Here is an 18,114-nt window from a genome sequence, read left to right on the forward strand (position 1 = left end):
TCCCAGGAATCAGCCTAGTGAACCTTTTCTGAATTGCCTCCAATGCTAGTATATCCTTCTTTAAATACGGGGACCAAAACTGTACGCAGTACTCCAGGTGTGGCCTCACCAACACCCTGTACAGTTGTAGCAGGACTTCCCTATTTTTAAACTCTAACCCCCGAGCAATAAAGGCCAAAATTCCATTTGCCTTCCTAATTACTTGCTGCACCTGCATGCTAATCTTTTGTGTTTCATGTACAAGAACACCCATATCCCTCTGTACTGCAGTACTCAGTACTTGTTTGATGTTGAATATTCTTTGCCAAATTAAAATTAAATGAATAAAGTTAATGTTAAATTTTGTACTAACACAACTGTGGTACAAATGGAATATATAGTAGTAATCCAATGCGTACCAATTCACATATGCACCAGATCTTGTGTTTTGGGTCGGGACCCCGTGTTAGAGTCAAATGCAGATCCCGACTCCGCACTGTGTCGACAGCAGCAACCCTATATGAATTTTGCCTCGATTGGCTAATTAGTGGCCAGAAGGCACACTCACCATCCAGTTAAGGATGGTGGGCTCTCGAAGCTGGAGGGCCAATAGGAGGTCCTCCAGCATTGAAGGAGCTGCAGCCTGCCATTACATGCAAGGGAGAGAGAGGGCACCTCCATCTTGAAGCGGTTTCAGTACTTTTAAATCTTCTAAACAAAAAATGGCAACAGCTGCTGGATCCCCTTTGTGGAGAGGAAGCCCCTCCATTGAAAGCCTGTGGCCGCAGCTATGGCTAGGGGTTCATCAAAGGCATCCTGGAGTGCTGCCCCCCTCCACCCAGTCTGCCACTGGAAGGTCACCTCCAGACAGCTGCTGTGCTCATGATGCCGCAGGGGCCCTGCGGAGCAACTGGAATATTCCAGTCAGCCTCTGATCAATGGCCTTAATTGGCACTTGAATCACCTTAACTAGCAATCCAGCCTTCCCAAAAATGGCTCTGGGGCAGGATGGTGCCAGTCAACCAACACGCCAGCCAGCAGCGCAAAATTACACATCCACCTGCCTCTGTTCCCGCCCCCCATATTAGGGTATAAATTCTGTCCCATATGGCTTTGCACCCTGAAGGAAATAAAATGAAATAATTTGGACATGTCCTTATCATGTGACTGTTGGAAACATAGAGCATGTCCATCAAAAAGTGAGAAAAGACTTGAGTGAAAAGAAAGAGGAAACTCCTAACTCATTATGAAGACCATATTTAAACACACAATGAAATTCTGCTGTCTTGCATTAGAAAGCAAACCATTTTGCTCCCTGGAAAATATCAATCGAATTTTAATTCACACCAATCTTCTAGAGATAATGACTTTTATATGTTATTGACTGATAATCAAAAAAATGGGGGAAAAATGACTTACAGACAGAATTCTTGTGGTCGCTGTCCTTGCTGGGAAGCATTTTGACTCCTCTGGACTTCAGCTCAATTGCCTTTTTCACTTTTTGGGAAAAAAATGAAGAGTTAAAGATGAAAAAGCATATGTAAATATAACAACTCTGTATTATCACAACAGAAATGAAGCCATTTCAAGAATTTATTTAAGTGCTATTAAGTTTGTGCTGCAAACAGAAAAGGTTTATTATAATCTATACAATGTTTTTTTTTGCCTTGGGCAAATGCCAAGGTTTCCTATCTGTTGTTAGATATCTCTAACTTGCACAGTTTACATATGTTATGAAAATATATTGCATGTCTGTCTATTGATCTATGCCCTTAAGATATCATTGTTTTTCATGTGTTTAGTCTCAGGAATGCTGAAAAATGTCTCTTTATATTTCAAAAAGCCTTTTAGAAAACTCCAACAGGCTGATTAAAATGAGTGGAATTATATAACAATGGGGAAGCATTTAGCATTCAATTCAATTGTTATTTGTAAATCTGATATCTGTAAATAATTGATCTCATTATCTATTTTACTTTGTTGATTGAAAAAAGGTTAATGTTACTTGCTGATCATATCTTTGGAAAACTGACCAAACTGGAGGGTGGGAGTCAATCAATCAATTAATTTCAGTTTATCGTCCACACGGAAAGTCATTTCAGGTACATTGCTTATTCATTAAAATTACATATGAGTAATAATAAAAAGAAAGAAAATTACCGGAACACAAAATGTCTAACTTGATTAAAATATATGTTAAGAACTAATTCCAGTCCATTAAAATAATCAATGAGTCCAATTATGAATGCATATCCTCATCCATTCATCAGGCTCCTGTTAAAAGTTCTTATAGAAAAAGGCATGAATGAGTTCAAGAACTGATTTGTCCTGCATCTAAGGGATTGCAGCCGTTTCCCTAAACACAGCCAATGGTAATACGGAGACAAGGGGTGATTCCCACTGTTCATGACACTGTTGTCAAAATTCTTTGAGAGCAGATTTTGTCAAGAAAGATCTGCTCATCCAATACCCTTCTTGCCTGGTTCAACATCCCTGTACTCTTGAAGAATCTCTATCCCGGAGACAACAGTACCAGGAGTGACACCTAAAAAGGACAGCACTCTCAACTACAGCCGTATAGAGGAGTTTCATGATTGTGGGATCTACTCAAAAGGATTTTAACTTCCTGAGCTGGTACAATCACGTATGTCCCTTGGCCATCACATCACTACCCTCAATTCAACTTAGCATCTAGTTTGATACCTAAATACTTATAGCTGATGACTATTTCAATGAATCTTCTTAAGAACAATATTAACTCTCAGAAGGAAAATAAGCAGACAATTTTTTTTAAAGGTAAAATTAAAGTCATAAAAATGAGTAGGGGAAGAAGAACTATTAGGGGAATAATGAAATAAGGAGAATCTTTTCTCCTTTTATAAAGCATTGACATCTTTGTGCTCATCAGGGGAAACATGATCAGTGTTCAGGAATGAAAAACAGACCATTTCAAGCACCCATTGTCAGCATCAAGCATTCCCAGGTCAGGTAATATCCCAGCTAGATCCAGAGTAAAGCTTCTTCTACTCTATCACAACACTATGCTTTAACCCCAACCTTATAGGAACACCTTGGAATGCGAGATTTATTCCACTCACCATGCCAACCAATTTTAGGCCTACCAAAGTGAATTAGACAAGTGGTGTTGAATTAGGGGCAGTTACATGCTGCAGGCCCACGCTCACAAGGAACTGGACTCATGACCCAAACTCAAAGCCGATTGAACCCATACTGTAAAGAGGCTGAGAACAAACTCATCTCCAGCTTGGGTTTGAATTCAGGTCCGAAGATGAAATGGCAGTGAATAAAAAAAAATTGGCGTAAGGACAGAAAACAGCGAGTTGCAGTAAATGGTTGTTTTCAGACTGCAGGATGGTAGACAGTGGTGTTCCCCAAGGGTCAGTGATGGGATCACTGCCTATTTTGCTATTTAGAAATGACTTGGATCTTGCAATGCAGAGTAGAATCACAAAATTTGCCAATGACACCAAACGTGGAGGTGTGGCAAACAGTGAGGATGATGTGAACCGCCTGCAACAGGGCATAGATAGGCTAGCAGAATGGGCAGACAACTGGCAGATGGAATTTAACACTGACAAATGTGAGGTGATGCATTTTGGAAGAAGGAATAGGGAGAGGCAATATATACTTAATGGCACAGTTCTAAAGAGTGTGCAGAAACAGAGGGACCTGGGGCAGGGGTGGTGGTGGAGGATGTGCATCGATCTTTGAAGGTGGCAGGACATACTGAGAGAATGGTTAGTAAAGCATATGGGATCTTGAGCTTCATAAATAGAAGCATTGAGCATAGAAGCAGGAAAGCTATGCTGAACCTTTATAAATCTCAAGTTAGGCCCCAACTGGAATGGGGCCCCAACAGCTCTGGTCACCACACTTTAGGAAGGATGTGAGGGTCCTTCAGAGGGTGCAGCGGAGATTTACCAGAATGTTTCCAGGGATGGAGGATTTTAGTTACAAGGTTAGGTTGGAAAAGTTGGGGTTGTTCTCCTTAGAACAAAGGAGATTGAGGGAAGATTTAATAGAAGTGTACAGGATTATGATAGGCTTAGATAAGTTAGACAAGGAATGGTGCAAGGATGAGGGGACACAGATTAAACATTTTGGGCAAGAGATGCAGGGGGAATATGAGGAATAACTTTTTTTATGCAGTGAGTGGTAATGGTCTGGAACTCACTGCTCCCAAGGGTGATGCAAGCAGAGACAATCAATGACTGCAAAACGAAATTGGATGGCCACTTGAAGGAAATAAACATGCAGGGCTACGGGGATAGAATGTGGAGAGCTGGCATGGACTCAATGGGCCGAATGGCCCCCTTCTGTGCTGTAAATTACTCTATGACTCCATCACTCCTTGATAATGTTGAGATTCATCTACACGCAGTCCAGTATAAGGAGCTGTCACATTATCAGCAAACGTAGAAATAAAGCAATTCTCTTGGAATTCTCCCTCATTGTGGGAAGCACCTAACCTCACTACACAGTGACACAGTGGAGATTGTGAATGTAGTGATGTGGAGAATCCCAGATGTGAACCCACATGCAATCATTCTGTGGCACTGCACTTTGGGATCTTTCAATGAATGGCATCAGTGTGAAAAAGCATTCCTTTAAACTGCAAGTTATTTTTGCTCAGATATGAAAGGAAAATCTTGGGTATAAATAGATATGTGCTAAATTCATATAAACCCAAATATCTGTATTTTGAAGGAATAAACATGACAATGGCCCATTTATTTTTGAATACCATGTCCGATCTTGAAATGTCAAGGTCCAGTAATAATATTTATAATGGTGACATGAACAAAAACTCATTAAAAAACTCTTACACTTTAAAGTAGCTGTGACCTCTAATAATAAAGTAAGCTGGTGCAATGAATTAGCGTTGGTTTTGGAATGGAAGTGAAAAACTGCAAAAACATCATTGTCAAGGTTAATGAACAAAGAGCCCAGACTACATTACACATTTCCTTTTTATCCATTGAAGAGAAGTGATTCCGTGGGTTGCCAGCAACAGGAAATTGACACTGATTTTGTCCTTTTATTGAATGCTGGAGCAAGTAAGTGATTATCAAAGAATCTAACAGTTGACAAGAGGGCAGGCCAAGTCCACGGTCCTACATATCCACTGTTCAGTTTTCCTTTTTTTCTGCCAGGCAGTACAAAAATTATCATCTCACTGCTGGACAATCTGCTATCATCCCCTTTGGGGAAAACATAAGAATCTCTTGTGATTATTTAATAAGTCTGTCAATAATATCTTGTGATAGCACAACAGTACTACAGAGGTTCTTTTATTCGTTTAGACAACCATTTCATAATGAGGAGAATCCTGAAAAGTCCCTATCAATTGACCTTTGCCCTCATGTGGAAAGCGCCAGTCTCATTTGACTCTATTTACAGCAATAAAGCAGATGTGGAGTGCCTCCCCGACCAGAAAAATCAGCCATAGCTCTGATTTAATTTGCACTTCAATCCCCGTAGCATCTGGTCACTTGTGACACATCTGAAGAATATGATGCTTCTGTCGCTCCTCACTGATCATCTCTGTTGTACTTTAAAGAGCTTAAAAAAGAGAATGAAAAGGGAAAGAAAACAGGACAGGTTTGATAATCAATGCATTTGTGAATTAATTGAGTGCATCGCCACCATTCCAATCTAAAAAAAATGTTGGAAATGCATTGCTGCTTAATAAGCATCTGGAAAAAATGGTTCATTCATTCAGGTACAATGGAACGATATGACAGAGCCAAAATGAGAAAGAATACTGAGCCTATGGACACAGGCTAAGTACGAGCAAATACAGTCTGTGAAGGAAGCAGTGGTGTGGATGTAGGACACACTAAAGCCAGAAGCCCATGGAGAAATGTGATTTGCCCCAACAGTCATAGTCATATAGTCATAATGGCACAAAAGGATGCCATTTGGCCCATCGTGTCCATGCCAGCTGTCTGCAGAACAATCGAATCACACCATTCCCCGGCTCTATTCCCATAGCCCTGTAAGTTTATTTCCCTCAAGTGCCCATCCAATTTCCTTTTGAAATCATTCATTGTCTCCGTTTCCACCACCCTCATGGGCAGTGAGTTCCAGGTCATTAACATTCGCTGCAAGAAAAAGTTCTTCCTCACATCCCCCCTGTGTCTCTAGTCCAAAAGCTTAAATTGCATCCCCTAGTTTATGTGCCATCAGTTAATAGGAACAGCTTTTCTTTGTCTACCTTATCTAAACCTGTCATAATCTTCTAAACCTCTAACAAATCTCCCCTCAATCCCAGCTACGCCAAGGAGAGAAACCCCAGCTTCTCCAACCTAACCTTGTTGCTAAAATCCCTCATTCTGGTAAATCTCCTCTGCACCCTCTCATGCAGGGCTCCCAACACCAAACCAAAAAGGTGGGGAAAAGCCCACCACGGCACTCCACCCACTCCCCCGCCACCCCCTCACCAACATACAGCGATCCTCCAGTCTTTTTAAATCTAAGTTTCACGAGCCCGGTTCCCCATCCCTTTAAAGACGGGATCCTGCCTTGAAGAGGTGCCAGCCAATCAGAAGGCTGGAAGCTCAGCAGTATCAGCAGCGCCATTGGGAAAGGCCTTGGACTCTGGCCCAATGCTGCAGACCCGGACCTCAGGTAAGCATGGCAGGGTCACTGGGACCAGTCTGGAAGGTCCCAGCGAGAGGGAGTGGGGGGGGATTGGTCATACAGTCCACGGAGAGGGGGATTCCAGGGGGTAAAGTGGTTCCTGACAGGAGTCCTCCAAGGGCCACAAATTGCCCATGGAGGAGGGAAGCCCTCCCCAAGCCTGCAGGTAGAGCACCTGGCCTAAAGCATTGTTTTCCAACATACATCCCACGGGCCAGACTCCAACTCTCCACAGGTTTCCATCCGGCCCGCGGATGTAAACTGCCAGAATATCAGGCACTTCGGCAGGCAGCTATAGGTTCATTGGACCCTGCTCCCAGAAAACATGGCTGCGAGAGGTGGCATTCGCAGCCTGCTTGTATTTTTCACATTTATGGTGAGTGCACAGATGTGGAAAGTGGGGAGTGGAGGGAACGGAAAGTAGAGTGGAGGGAGCAGAGAGTGCAGAGAGTGGCGAAAGTGGCGCGAGACAGAGACAGAGAGAGACACAGAGAGGCAGAGAGAGAGAGGCAGAGAGAGAGACAGAGAGAGAGAGGCAGAGAGACAGAGAGAGAGAGAGCGGGGGAGACAGAGAGCAGGCGGAGAGGAGAGTGGGAAGAGAGAGACAGGCAGAGAGGGAGGAGAGAGCGCGGAGGGGGGAAAGAGAGAGAACGGCAGAGAGTGCTGAACTCAATTAACAACCTTTTCAGGGGATCTAGTATGGCTTCGTTCAGCATGGCAGAAAAGAGTGGTCCAAACTATTAGATTGGTGTAACATCCCTCTGTTTAACTCTTGATGATGGAAAAAAACAGACAGACACCACTCCTGTAGTTATCACTCAACTCCACAGCCCATCAGCCAGATTTAGTCAAGAACTGTCACAGTCTCCATCTGTTCACAGTGTCAAACTGAAGAAACTTATGAATAGATTACTGTTTTGTTCATTAAATATCTGCTGAATGTGCCCTCCAACAAAGATTGGGTTCAAAGTCCTTCACTTGGATCAAAGCACCCACTGAGTCTCAGGAAGACTGTGATAATCTTGTTCAGATGGTTCAGCAAAATTCGAGCAAGCATGACAATACAACCATTTCCAAAGTCCAAATGATTACCAGAGCATATCTCTTCAACTCAAATTAGTTGGAAGAGTCTGAAGAGGTTTTTTTTTGCAATGGCTGAGCCATTGGTTCATCTGGAATGCTGAATGAAAATAAGTAGTAAAAATCAGAACTGAAAAACAAATTGAATTTTTCAGAATAGATTCTGAAGGCAAAAGGATTCTGCACTAATTAAATGGTGAGCTTATTTCAAAGGACAAGGGGAGATGGTGGCATAGTTGTAATGTCATTGGACAAGTAAGCGAGAGGCCTAGGCTAATGCCCTGGGACACAGACTCAAATCCCACCACGGCAGTCGGTGGAATTTAAATTTACTTAATTAATTTTTAAAATCAATTAATTAATAAAAGTCTGGTCTCGGTAATGATGCCATGAAACTACAAGATTGTGATAAAAACCCATTTGGTTCACTAACGTCCTTTAGGCAAGGAAATCTGCTGTACTTACTTGGTCTGGTCAACATGTGACTCCAGACCCACCACAATGTGGTTGACTCAACTGCCCTCTGAAAGGGCCCAGCCCCGTAAGCCATTCAGTTGTGCCAAACTGCTACAGAAAAATCAAAAAGGAATAAAACCGGAAGGACCACCTGGCATCAACGTGGGCACCGGAAAAGACTGGCACACCCAACACTGCAAAGTCCTCCTTACCAACATCTGGAAGCTTATGCCAAAATTGGGAGAGCTGCCACAGACTAGTCGAGCAACAAACTGACAAAGTTATACTCATAGAATTATCCTTACAGACAATGTCTCAGACACCACAATCACGAACCGTGGGTATGTCCTGTCCCACCAGCAGGATAGACCCACTAGAGGTGGTGGCACAGTGATATACAGTCAGGAGGGAGTTGCCTTGGAAGTCCTCAACACTGACTCCGGATCCCATGAAGTCTCATGACATCAGGTCAAACATGGGCAAGGAAACCTCCTGCTGATTACCACCTACTGCCACCAGCCCAACCCCCACCCCCTCACCTCAGCTGATGAATCGGTACTCCTCCGTGTTGAACACCACTTGGAAGAAGCAAAGAGGGTAGAAAGAGCACAGAATGTACTCTGGGTGGGGGACTTCGATGTCTATCACCAAAATTGGCTCAGTAACACCACTACTGAGTGAGCTGGTCAAGCCGTGAAAGACATATCCACCAAACTGGGTCTGTGCCAACTGGTGAGGGAACCAAAAAGACCTCTTCCTCACCAATCTACCTGTCACAGATGCATCTGTCCAGGACAGTATTGGTAGGAGTGACCACTGCAAAGTCCTTGTGAAGCCAAAGTCCCATCTACGCATTGAGGATACCCACCATCATGTTGTGTGACACTACCACCCTGCTAAATGGGATAGATTTTGAACAGATCTAGCAGCTCAAAACGGGGCATTCATGAGGCGCTGTGGGCCATCAGCAGAAGAATTGTATTCAACCACAATCTGTAACCTCATGGCCTGGCATATCCCTCACTCTACCATTACCATGAAGCCAGAAGATCGATCGTAGTTCAATGAAGAGTGCACAAGGGCATGCTGGGAGCAGTACCAGACATACGTCAAAATGAATTGTCAAATTGGTGAAGCTACAACACAGGACTACTTGCGTGCCAAACAGTGGAAGCAGCATGCAATAGACAGAGCTAAGTGATTCCACAACCAAAGGATCAGATCAAAGCTCTGCAATCATGCCACATCCAGTTGTGAATGGTGGTGGACAATTAAACAACTAACAGGAGGAGGTGGTTCCACAAATATCCCCAATGATGGAGGAGGCCAGCACATCAGTGCAAAAGACAAGGCTGAAGCATTTGCGAGCATCTTCAGCCAGAAGTGCCGAGTGGATGATCCATCTTGGCCTCCTCCTGAGGTTCTCAGAATTACAGATGCCCATCTTCAGCCAATTCAATTCACTCCAAGTGTTATCAAAAAATGGCTGAAGGCACTGGATACTGCAAAGGCTATGGGACCTGACAACATCCCGGCAATAGCACTGAAGACTCCACAACTAGCTGCAACCTTAGCCAAGCTGTTGCAGTAAAGCTACAACACTGACATCTACCCAGCAATGTGAAAAATTGCCCAGGTATGTCTTATCCACAAAAAGCAGGACAAATCCAATCTGGCCAATTATCACCGCATCAGTCTCCTCTCGATCATCAGCAAAGTTATAGAAGATGTCATTGACAGTGCTTTCAAGCAGCTCTTAGACAGCAATAACTTGTTCACTAACACTCAATGTAGGTCCCGCCAGGGCCTCTCGGCTCCTGACCTCATTTCAGGCTTGGTCCAAAGATGGACAAAAGAGCTGAACTCCAAAGGGTAGGGGAAAGCGACTGACCTTGACATCAAGGCAGAATTTCACAGAGTGTGGCATCAAAAACCTCTAGCCATATTGAAGTTCATGGGAATCAGGGGAAAACTCTCCACTGGTTGAAATCATACCTAGCACAAAGGGCGATGGTTGTGGTTGTTCAAGGTCAATCATCTCAGCCCCAGGACAATGCTGCAGGAGATCCTCAGGATTGGGTCATAGGCCCAACCATCTTCAGCTGCTTCATCAATGATCTTCCCTTCATCATAAAGTCAGAGTGCAGATGTTTGCTGATGATTGTGCAATGTTCAGTACTATTCACAGCTCCTCAGATACTAAAGCTGTCCGTGCTATCATGTACGGAAGGAGCCGTGATGAAACAGACAAATAAATGAAAAAATTATGAATTTAAAAAGGCAACTGCTAAACATAACCACAAGAAGATGGACACTTATACAACAGTCAAAATAGGGTGGTGGTCACGTGACCTGTATTAGAAATAAACCAACTTGTCTGCCAAGATGGACCTTGTAAACCTCATCTATACCAGCTCTGGGGAGAACCCTTTTGATATTGAAAGGAAGACTATTGATGACTCTTATTGACATCAATGGATTAACTAAGGATGATGCAGACAGTCTGACTCTCAGTCAAAATCAGAATCAATAGGTGTGAAGTAGCTACATCATAACAGAATGGTACTCATCTAAACATCAGTAGATAGCCATGGATACCATATCCTGGTCCTTTGTGTGGTCACACCGGGGAAGAAGGCCATGTGTCTCCTAACAGAAACTCTAATGTGATGGATTTTTACCTTAAAAGGTAGCCCTCTGGAGAGAGAGAAGTGATCAAGCCAATACAATCAGAAAGCAGTCCAGGCAGAAACTGAAAGAGATCCTGCCAAGCAAGGAAGAAGCCCTGCTGCTAATTCAACAGTTCAACTTACTGCAGCAGACACGTTAAGAGACCACAACCTCCAGTCTGAAGTTTTAACTACCAGAAAATCTATAACACCTCAACAAGTTCAAGACTACAAACACCCAGGTCACCATCTTTAAAAGAGACAGTCCTCCTATGCAAATTCAACAGGTTTACCATAAACCGCGAACAGCTACCTCACTTTGAACTTTAAACCACTTACCCCTTTTCTCTCTATCTATTTTTGTGTCTGCATGTGAGAGTTTGTGTGTGCATGAGTGAGGTTATGACCATTTTGGAAATTGTGTAAAAATAGCTTTTTTTTTAATCTATGAGAAAACCTATCATTTGTCTGTCTATTTGACCTTAAAAAAAAAACTCAGGGACTAACTCACTATTTTTAACAAAACACGATTGGGTCAATTGGGAGGTGAACAGTGGGAACCACCTATACGTCTTACCAGCTGTCCGTATGCATCGAGACGTGGAACAACATTCAGACTTGGGCTGATAAATGGCAAGTTATATTCGTTCCACACAAGTGCCAGGCAATGACCATCTCCAATAAGACAGAATCTAACCATCTCTCCATGACATTCAATGGCATTACCAGCACTGAATCCACCATTGTAAACATACTGGGAAGTTACCATTGACAAGAAACTGAACTGGACCAGCCATATAAATACTGTGGCTACAAGAGCAGGTCAGAGACTCGGAATTCTGCAGTGAGTAACTCACCTCCTGTTGCCCCATTGCCTGTCCACCATGTACAAGGCACAAGTCAGGAGTGTGATTGAATACTTTCCACTTGCCTGGATGGGTGCAGCTCTAACAACACTCAAGAAATTCGACTCCATCCAGGACAAAGGAGTCCGCTTGATTGACACCCCATCCACCACATTCAACATTCACGCCCTACACCACTGATGTACAGTGGCAGCAGTCTGCACCATCTCCAAGATGCACTGCAGCAACTCACCTAGGCTCTTTTGACAGCACCTTCTAAACCCACAGCCTCTATCACCTAGAATGGCAAGGGTGGCAGATGCATGGGAACACCACCACCTGCAAGTTCCCTCCACGCCACACACCATCCTGACTTGGAACTATATCGCTGTTCCTTCATTGCCGCTGGATCAAAATCCTGGACCTCCCTTCCTAACAGCACTGTGAGAGTACCCGCACCAGATAAACTGCAGTGGTTCAACAGGGCTGATCACCACAATCTTCTCAAGGGCAATTAGAGATGGGCAACAAATGCTAGCCCTGACAGTGAAACCCACATCCCATGAAAGAGTAAAAAAAAAAGCTGATTTGACTAGGACCTTATTGGTAAAGGGAAACCATCAGCATTACGATAAATTTTAGCAAACATTGGCAAAATGTTTTTTTTCAATTGCAATACTAGGATAGGAGGAAATTAAATCAATCAGGGTCCTGATTCTGATACAGTTACACTAGCTAGAAATATGTATTTGTACATATTGGGTGAAAAATGAACAGCATTTCCAATCCAAGTCTGGAAAGAATTTCTTGTAAATGATCATACCAATGGTTCCTTTAGGTCCAGTGGTTCCTCCAGGAGAATCGGGCAGTTCTGTACTTTGTGTCTGTGCATTTTCCAAGTTATCCTGAGTGGTTTGACCTCTCAGACAACCTGTGCAGGCCAGTAACGTCCTTTCAAAATTGATGGCTTCTGCAAATTATCTCCAAAGATCCAAGCCATAATAGGAAAGTCATTTGTGGCATTCAAAGATGCACATTAATATTAAAGGCATGTTCATCACCTTGAAGCAGCTAGGACATGGAACTGTTGTAGGCACAGTTCACTGATAGTGCTAAATGTCCCAACAGTAAAGAGAAAGTAAATTTAGCACAACGGATATTATACATATTACATAAAATGTCGAAAAAAAGTTATTCCAAATTAATAAAGCTGGCACAAGTTCAGACTGTAATGAACTAATCAATGAGGGACAATCAAGAAGATTGAGTTATAATAATTCAATACACAAAAAGAACAAGTGAGTTCTACTTTTTTTTGTTAATGATCAACAATACAATCAGATATAATACTCCAGAACTACCTATGCCTCCAGCCAAGCTGTTCCAGCACAGCTACAACACTGATAACTATCTGACAAAGTGGAAAATTGCCCAGGTATATCCTGTCCACAAAAAGCAAGACAAATCCAATCCAGCCAATTACTGCCCCATCAGTCTATTCACATCATCAGCCACGGTTGGAAGGTGACACTGAAAGGGCCATCAAGCAGCATTAACTCACCAATAACCTGCTCACCAAAACACAGATTGGGTTCCACTGGGACAAATCACCTCCAGATCTCGTTACAGCCTTGGTCCAAGCATGAGCAAAAAAAGCTAAATTTCAGAGGTAAGTTGAGAGTCATTGCTTTTGATATCAAAGCAACATTTGACCGGGTTTGGCAAAAAGGAGCCCTAGTCAGGTTGAAGTCAATGGGAATCAGGGGAAAACTCTCCACTTGCTGGAGTCATACCTAGTACAAAAAAGATGGCTGTGGCTATCGGATGCCAAATATCTCAGGCCCAGGACATCGCTACGGGAGTTCCTCAGACCCGTATCCTTGGCCCAACCATCTTCAACTGCTTCATCAATGACCTTCCCTTCATTAGAAGTTCAGAAGTGGAGATGGTCATAAGATATTGCTATAAGTGTAATGTTACGTTTATGTGTAATTATTGTCAATAAAAGATACCACTGAATGCTTAATTTCAATAGTAGTCAATACATTCTTTTGAAACCCATTATTTTGACGAGTAACTTATAAGCAAGAATACCCATTTAACAGTATGGTCTCAATCAAACATTTTGTTCGACTAAAAAGGTATTTTATTGGCTATACTAATATAGTTATTGGTGATTTCCTTTGCACAGCGTAAAATAGTGCAATGAAAATTGCTGTGTCCAGCATTGTATAATATTGCTTTCAAAACAAAATACTGTTTCATTGCTTGAAGGATCAATAGGTTGTTTTTCACTGTCACCTACAAACCCAAAGGGACCGCCCACCACATGTAATAAAGGAACTCAGACAGAACCAAGGAGCAGACAATTTGTTGGAAGTAGATCCTGACAGATCCGCTTCAGGGAAAGAAATATTGGAACCATATGTTTTCAGTTTCTATTTACAGCCTGAAAAGCAGATTATACCTTCACACATCAAGAGCCTGGAATCACAGCAGGAGCTGCACTTAATATTTTTTTTTAAAAGAAATAACTATGACTGAATACCTTCATAAATAACTGTCATAAATTCACTATTCTTATGTTACTATTAATATGATCTACCATTCTAGTCTCAAAACTGAGCTAAAATGATCAGACAGAGGATTCATTTAAACTGTCCGCACATGATTTCATTTCCACCCACAAATTTTCCTTTACCTGCCAATCACTGTATGCTGCTTTAGGAAACTAGCATATGTACATCAGTTGCAAGCCTGCTTAGTCAGTACTTATCATCTAGCATTTTGAATGAAAGCTGACAGAATTGAAAAGAAAAATACACCAGTAATGGAACTAGAATGTCATCAACACTAACTGCAAGCCATGGAAGTGTGAAACCAGCACTCAAACACAGAGAGGCAAACAACCCGTAGAAAAATGTAGAATAACAAGGGAGCCACTAAAAATGTTCAGCTATATGCAGCACTGCTGGTCACAACACAGCCTACTGGGCACAGGGAATGATCCTTGCACCTGAATGGATGGACCTGAGATGCACATAAAATTGGGCATTGGGCCTATTAACACCGAATTGGTGAGATACGAGCACCTTGCGGGAGTCTGCAGGCAGCTCACCAGAGAAGAAGCTTCCGAGATTGAGTTGCTGCGTCGCAGGCAGGAGCTCTCAAACAAGTGTTAAATGCACATCAGCAGAGGCGGTGACCAGCAGGGAGACAATTCAGGGCGGGGGGAAAATTAACTGGGGGTGTGGGCTGATCAGGAAGGGGATGACTGGGACTGGATGGGGTCGATAGCTAGGGTAGTGGCTACAATCGGCGGGGTCTGGGGTCGTAATTGGTGGGGGTAGGTGTGAAAGGGGTCTGTGAAGGCTGGCTGCAGTTTTAACTTAGGTCAGGAGATGCACTCTTGCACATCCTGGCTGCATATACAGGGAAATATTTTTAACAAACTTGCACTTTTGGTGGTGGTCTATAGCGTTTCCTTTAAGGCCCACTTGTTGCATGTAAGCCTGGTTTTCCTTCATGTAGACAGCTCACCTCGCCTCAGGGCAAAGCAGTACTGCAGAGCGAGACTTAAACACCTGTTAGGCCCTTTTTTTGAATATGCAAAAGGACAAACACCTGCTTGAAGCACCAGCTCTGATGCTTAGTTTTTGTCTGCACCAATATGGTGCAAGTGCCCATCTGGCTCGTAATGAGCCATGCATTTCCTGCTCACCATATCAGAGACAAGATCATTCAGACCATCTTAATTCGACCATCCAGAAAAACTCTGCAGCCTCTTATTGCTGCAGCTAATCATTTCTTGAATGACTCCAGGGTTTTTGCCTCTTCTAGATCCACAAATCTATTCCAAATATTGATCATTTTTTTGTGTGAAGAGATTCCTGCTATAAATCCTATATTATTTTTTACTAGCTTGAACAATTTAATTTAAAGTAGTATTTATTTTCTCCATTTGATTAATTATCTTGGATACCTCTGTAAGAACATCTCATAGTCTGCTCCTTTCCAGCCTGAAAAGCCTAAGCTTCTATCGCTGAGTCTCATAACTCAGCTTTGACACCACAGGTCAGCCCTACACTGCTTGCAGTGCTTCAGCCCAGTATTCAAGGTGCAGCTTGACCATATATTTTGATCCCAACTTCCTCCAGCTTATATCCTACTGTGTTAGCGATACAGTGCAACTTCTATTGGCTTTGTTGATTCCGGCTCTGAATGGATTGGGCATGACCGAGTCTGATAAAATCCATAGTATTTTTCAAAATGATTTTGACACAGAGCATAAAATCTGAAATTGGCTAAACAATTGAAAAAACCTAGTTAAAGAGATTATGATTACCACAAAAGCATGTCTTTCTCTTGGTGGTGTTAGCAAATTTACCATTTTAAACACAACATTTAGCTACAAAAGAACAAGAAACTAGAGGTTCGCTTTTTTTTAATGTTGATAATTTTAGTGAAAACTTGGTGAGTAGAAAAATGGGGTTCCCCACACACACCTCTCCAGGAGAAATTTTGACTCCAAGGTGACACAAGCAGCGTGGCAGAACAGTGATGGACGTAGGTTTGATCTCCACCCCAAAGTTCCCATTCTCAGGAGTGCCACTGAAAAGGGGAGATAATAAACAAAGGGAAGACACAGTCTTACCAGGCTGGGGTAGAGAAGAGTTCTTATCATAACTCCGTTCTCACATACCTTTGGAGAACTGACTCAGAGCAACATTGGCAGAGGTTAGGCTTCTCTATATGACCTCTCAGCCATACTAAGTAGCTCTTGGAGATCAATGCTGATTCAGCCCAAACAAAAAGGTCCCAAATGATTTCTCTTAACAGGGAAGAAAGACATTCTAAAATTAAAAGAAAGGAAACATTAGCAGCATGTAAAACATGCTGAAACATGTGAAAGAGGGAGATCAATTAACATTTCAGGTGTAACTCTTCCTCAGTTTGAATTTCAGAAGACAACCTTTTTTCCTTCAGGTGACTACTGACTGCTGGATATTTCTATTACTTTGTTTTTATCTTGGATTTCCATGATTGTTAATTTTGATCTTTATTTGCAGAAGCATATTGAGATGAATTATTTGGCTTCTGGTGAAATTATATGCTTTTGTTTGACTTGGGGGACCTCTCACCTTGGTACTGTGCGTTAAATCCTCTGCGTCGATGGTTGCTGTCTGACGTGAAGTGTAGCCGCAGCCAATTCTTGCTACTGATGACAGGCGAAGGCAAATTCAAACCAGTCATCCTGAAAGAAAAGGAAAGTTCTCATATCAGCACTGCATGGTGGAAGAGTCATTTGAAAAACCAAACACTGCAAGGACATGCAGCAAGACTGATAGTTTCATAATGTCCATTCAGGTGATAAATAAATATTTCTTTTGGTCTGTAGCCTGTTAAATAACATTAACCTAGTAAGTTCTGTGGGAAGAAATGTTCAATGTCACCAAGAAAATATCTGAGAAAATGAAAAATGAAAACAAGAGTGCCACAAATTTGCCAGAGAATCCCTGCACTTGGAAAAAGAGAAAGGGTCCTTCATTCCTGATTACTATCGAGTTAGTGATCCCTTCTACAAACTACATTTAATAGTCAGTTGAGATAAATTCTGGCCCAGAGGTGATGCTGCCCATGATTGGCTCACACATGAATAATAGACACTTGGTTGAAGTACCAGAGAGTTACCCTTGCCTGCAGAGCCATACATCAGCATCTTAAGGAGATGATTGAAAGCACTGGAGAAAAGTAAACAGAGAGATCAAACAGAATCTGAAACAGGAGGGAGTTACCTATGGTGTGTGACCACTTTAACCAAAATCAAAAAAAACTCCAGTGCTTAAAATAAAATATTTTTACAGAAAATAAATTTTGAAGTTCATGTGATTGATTTGTGCTGTACAGAATCTTCACTGTAGATGCAAATGCCTTCAGGCATGTATAGGCCAGCTAGCAGAAGCTCTTACGATAGTTTGGAGTCCTGGCAGGTATACTTGATGGCAAGCTAACATCTAATTTGCTCTTCATATGCTTGTTTTGTCAGAAATAACATTTTATGCTGCTAAGAAATATTGCAATATATTACTAATCATGTTAAAATGCTTCCTTTTTTTGTCTACTTTCCCCTTATTAATAGTAATCCAATTTTGGAATGGCAGATTCCTCAGTCTACTTAAAACAAGGCCAATATACATAAATATGTATCACAGACCACAGCATAGAGTTACTAACTGAAAAGTAGCTCCACCAGACTGAGCCAAGGTCTGAAGGTGGAATAATATTATGTCCACTTATCTGACACAAGAAACAAACAAGGCTTTCCATAACCTAATAGAGTTTATAATGTAGACTGAAACCTCCATTTGTAGCTGTCTACCGGAGTACCTAAGGTAACTTGTCAGATTGGTAGATGATGCAGC

At 42.2% G+C, this 18,114-nt stretch overlaps 1 protein-coding gene across 3 annotated transcripts in view; it reads right to left on the reverse strand.

The window, feature by feature from the left end:
* The window catches only part of LOC137355859 (CUB and sushi domain-containing protein 1-like), a 1,186,508-nt gene extending 1,169,602 nt beyond the window's left edge, over positions 1 to 16,906 (reverse strand). For all 3 annotated transcript variants that reach the window (XM_068021465.1, XM_068021474.1, XM_068021456.1), the window contains exons 1-2: positions 16,834 to 16,906; positions 1,399 to 1,476 (exon numbers count right to left, since the gene is read on the reverse strand). In XM_068021465.1, the coding sequence (XP_067877566.1) occupies positions 1,399 to 1,438 (40 nt within the window). In that variant the 5' untranslated portion in view covers positions 1,439 to 1,476; positions 16,834 to 16,906. The remainder of the gene's footprint in view (positions 1 to 1,398; positions 1,477 to 16,833) is intronic.
* Positions 16,907 to 18,114: the final 1,208 nt, after the last annotated feature.

This window comes from Heterodontus francisci, chromosome 3 (genome assembly GCF_036365525.1).
Source record: "Heterodontus francisci isolate sHetFra1 chromosome 3, sHetFra1.hap1, whole genome shotgun sequence".
NCBI classification, from domain to species: Eukaryota; Metazoa; Chordata; class Chondrichthyes; order Heterodontiformes; family Heterodontidae; genus Heterodontus; species Heterodontus francisci.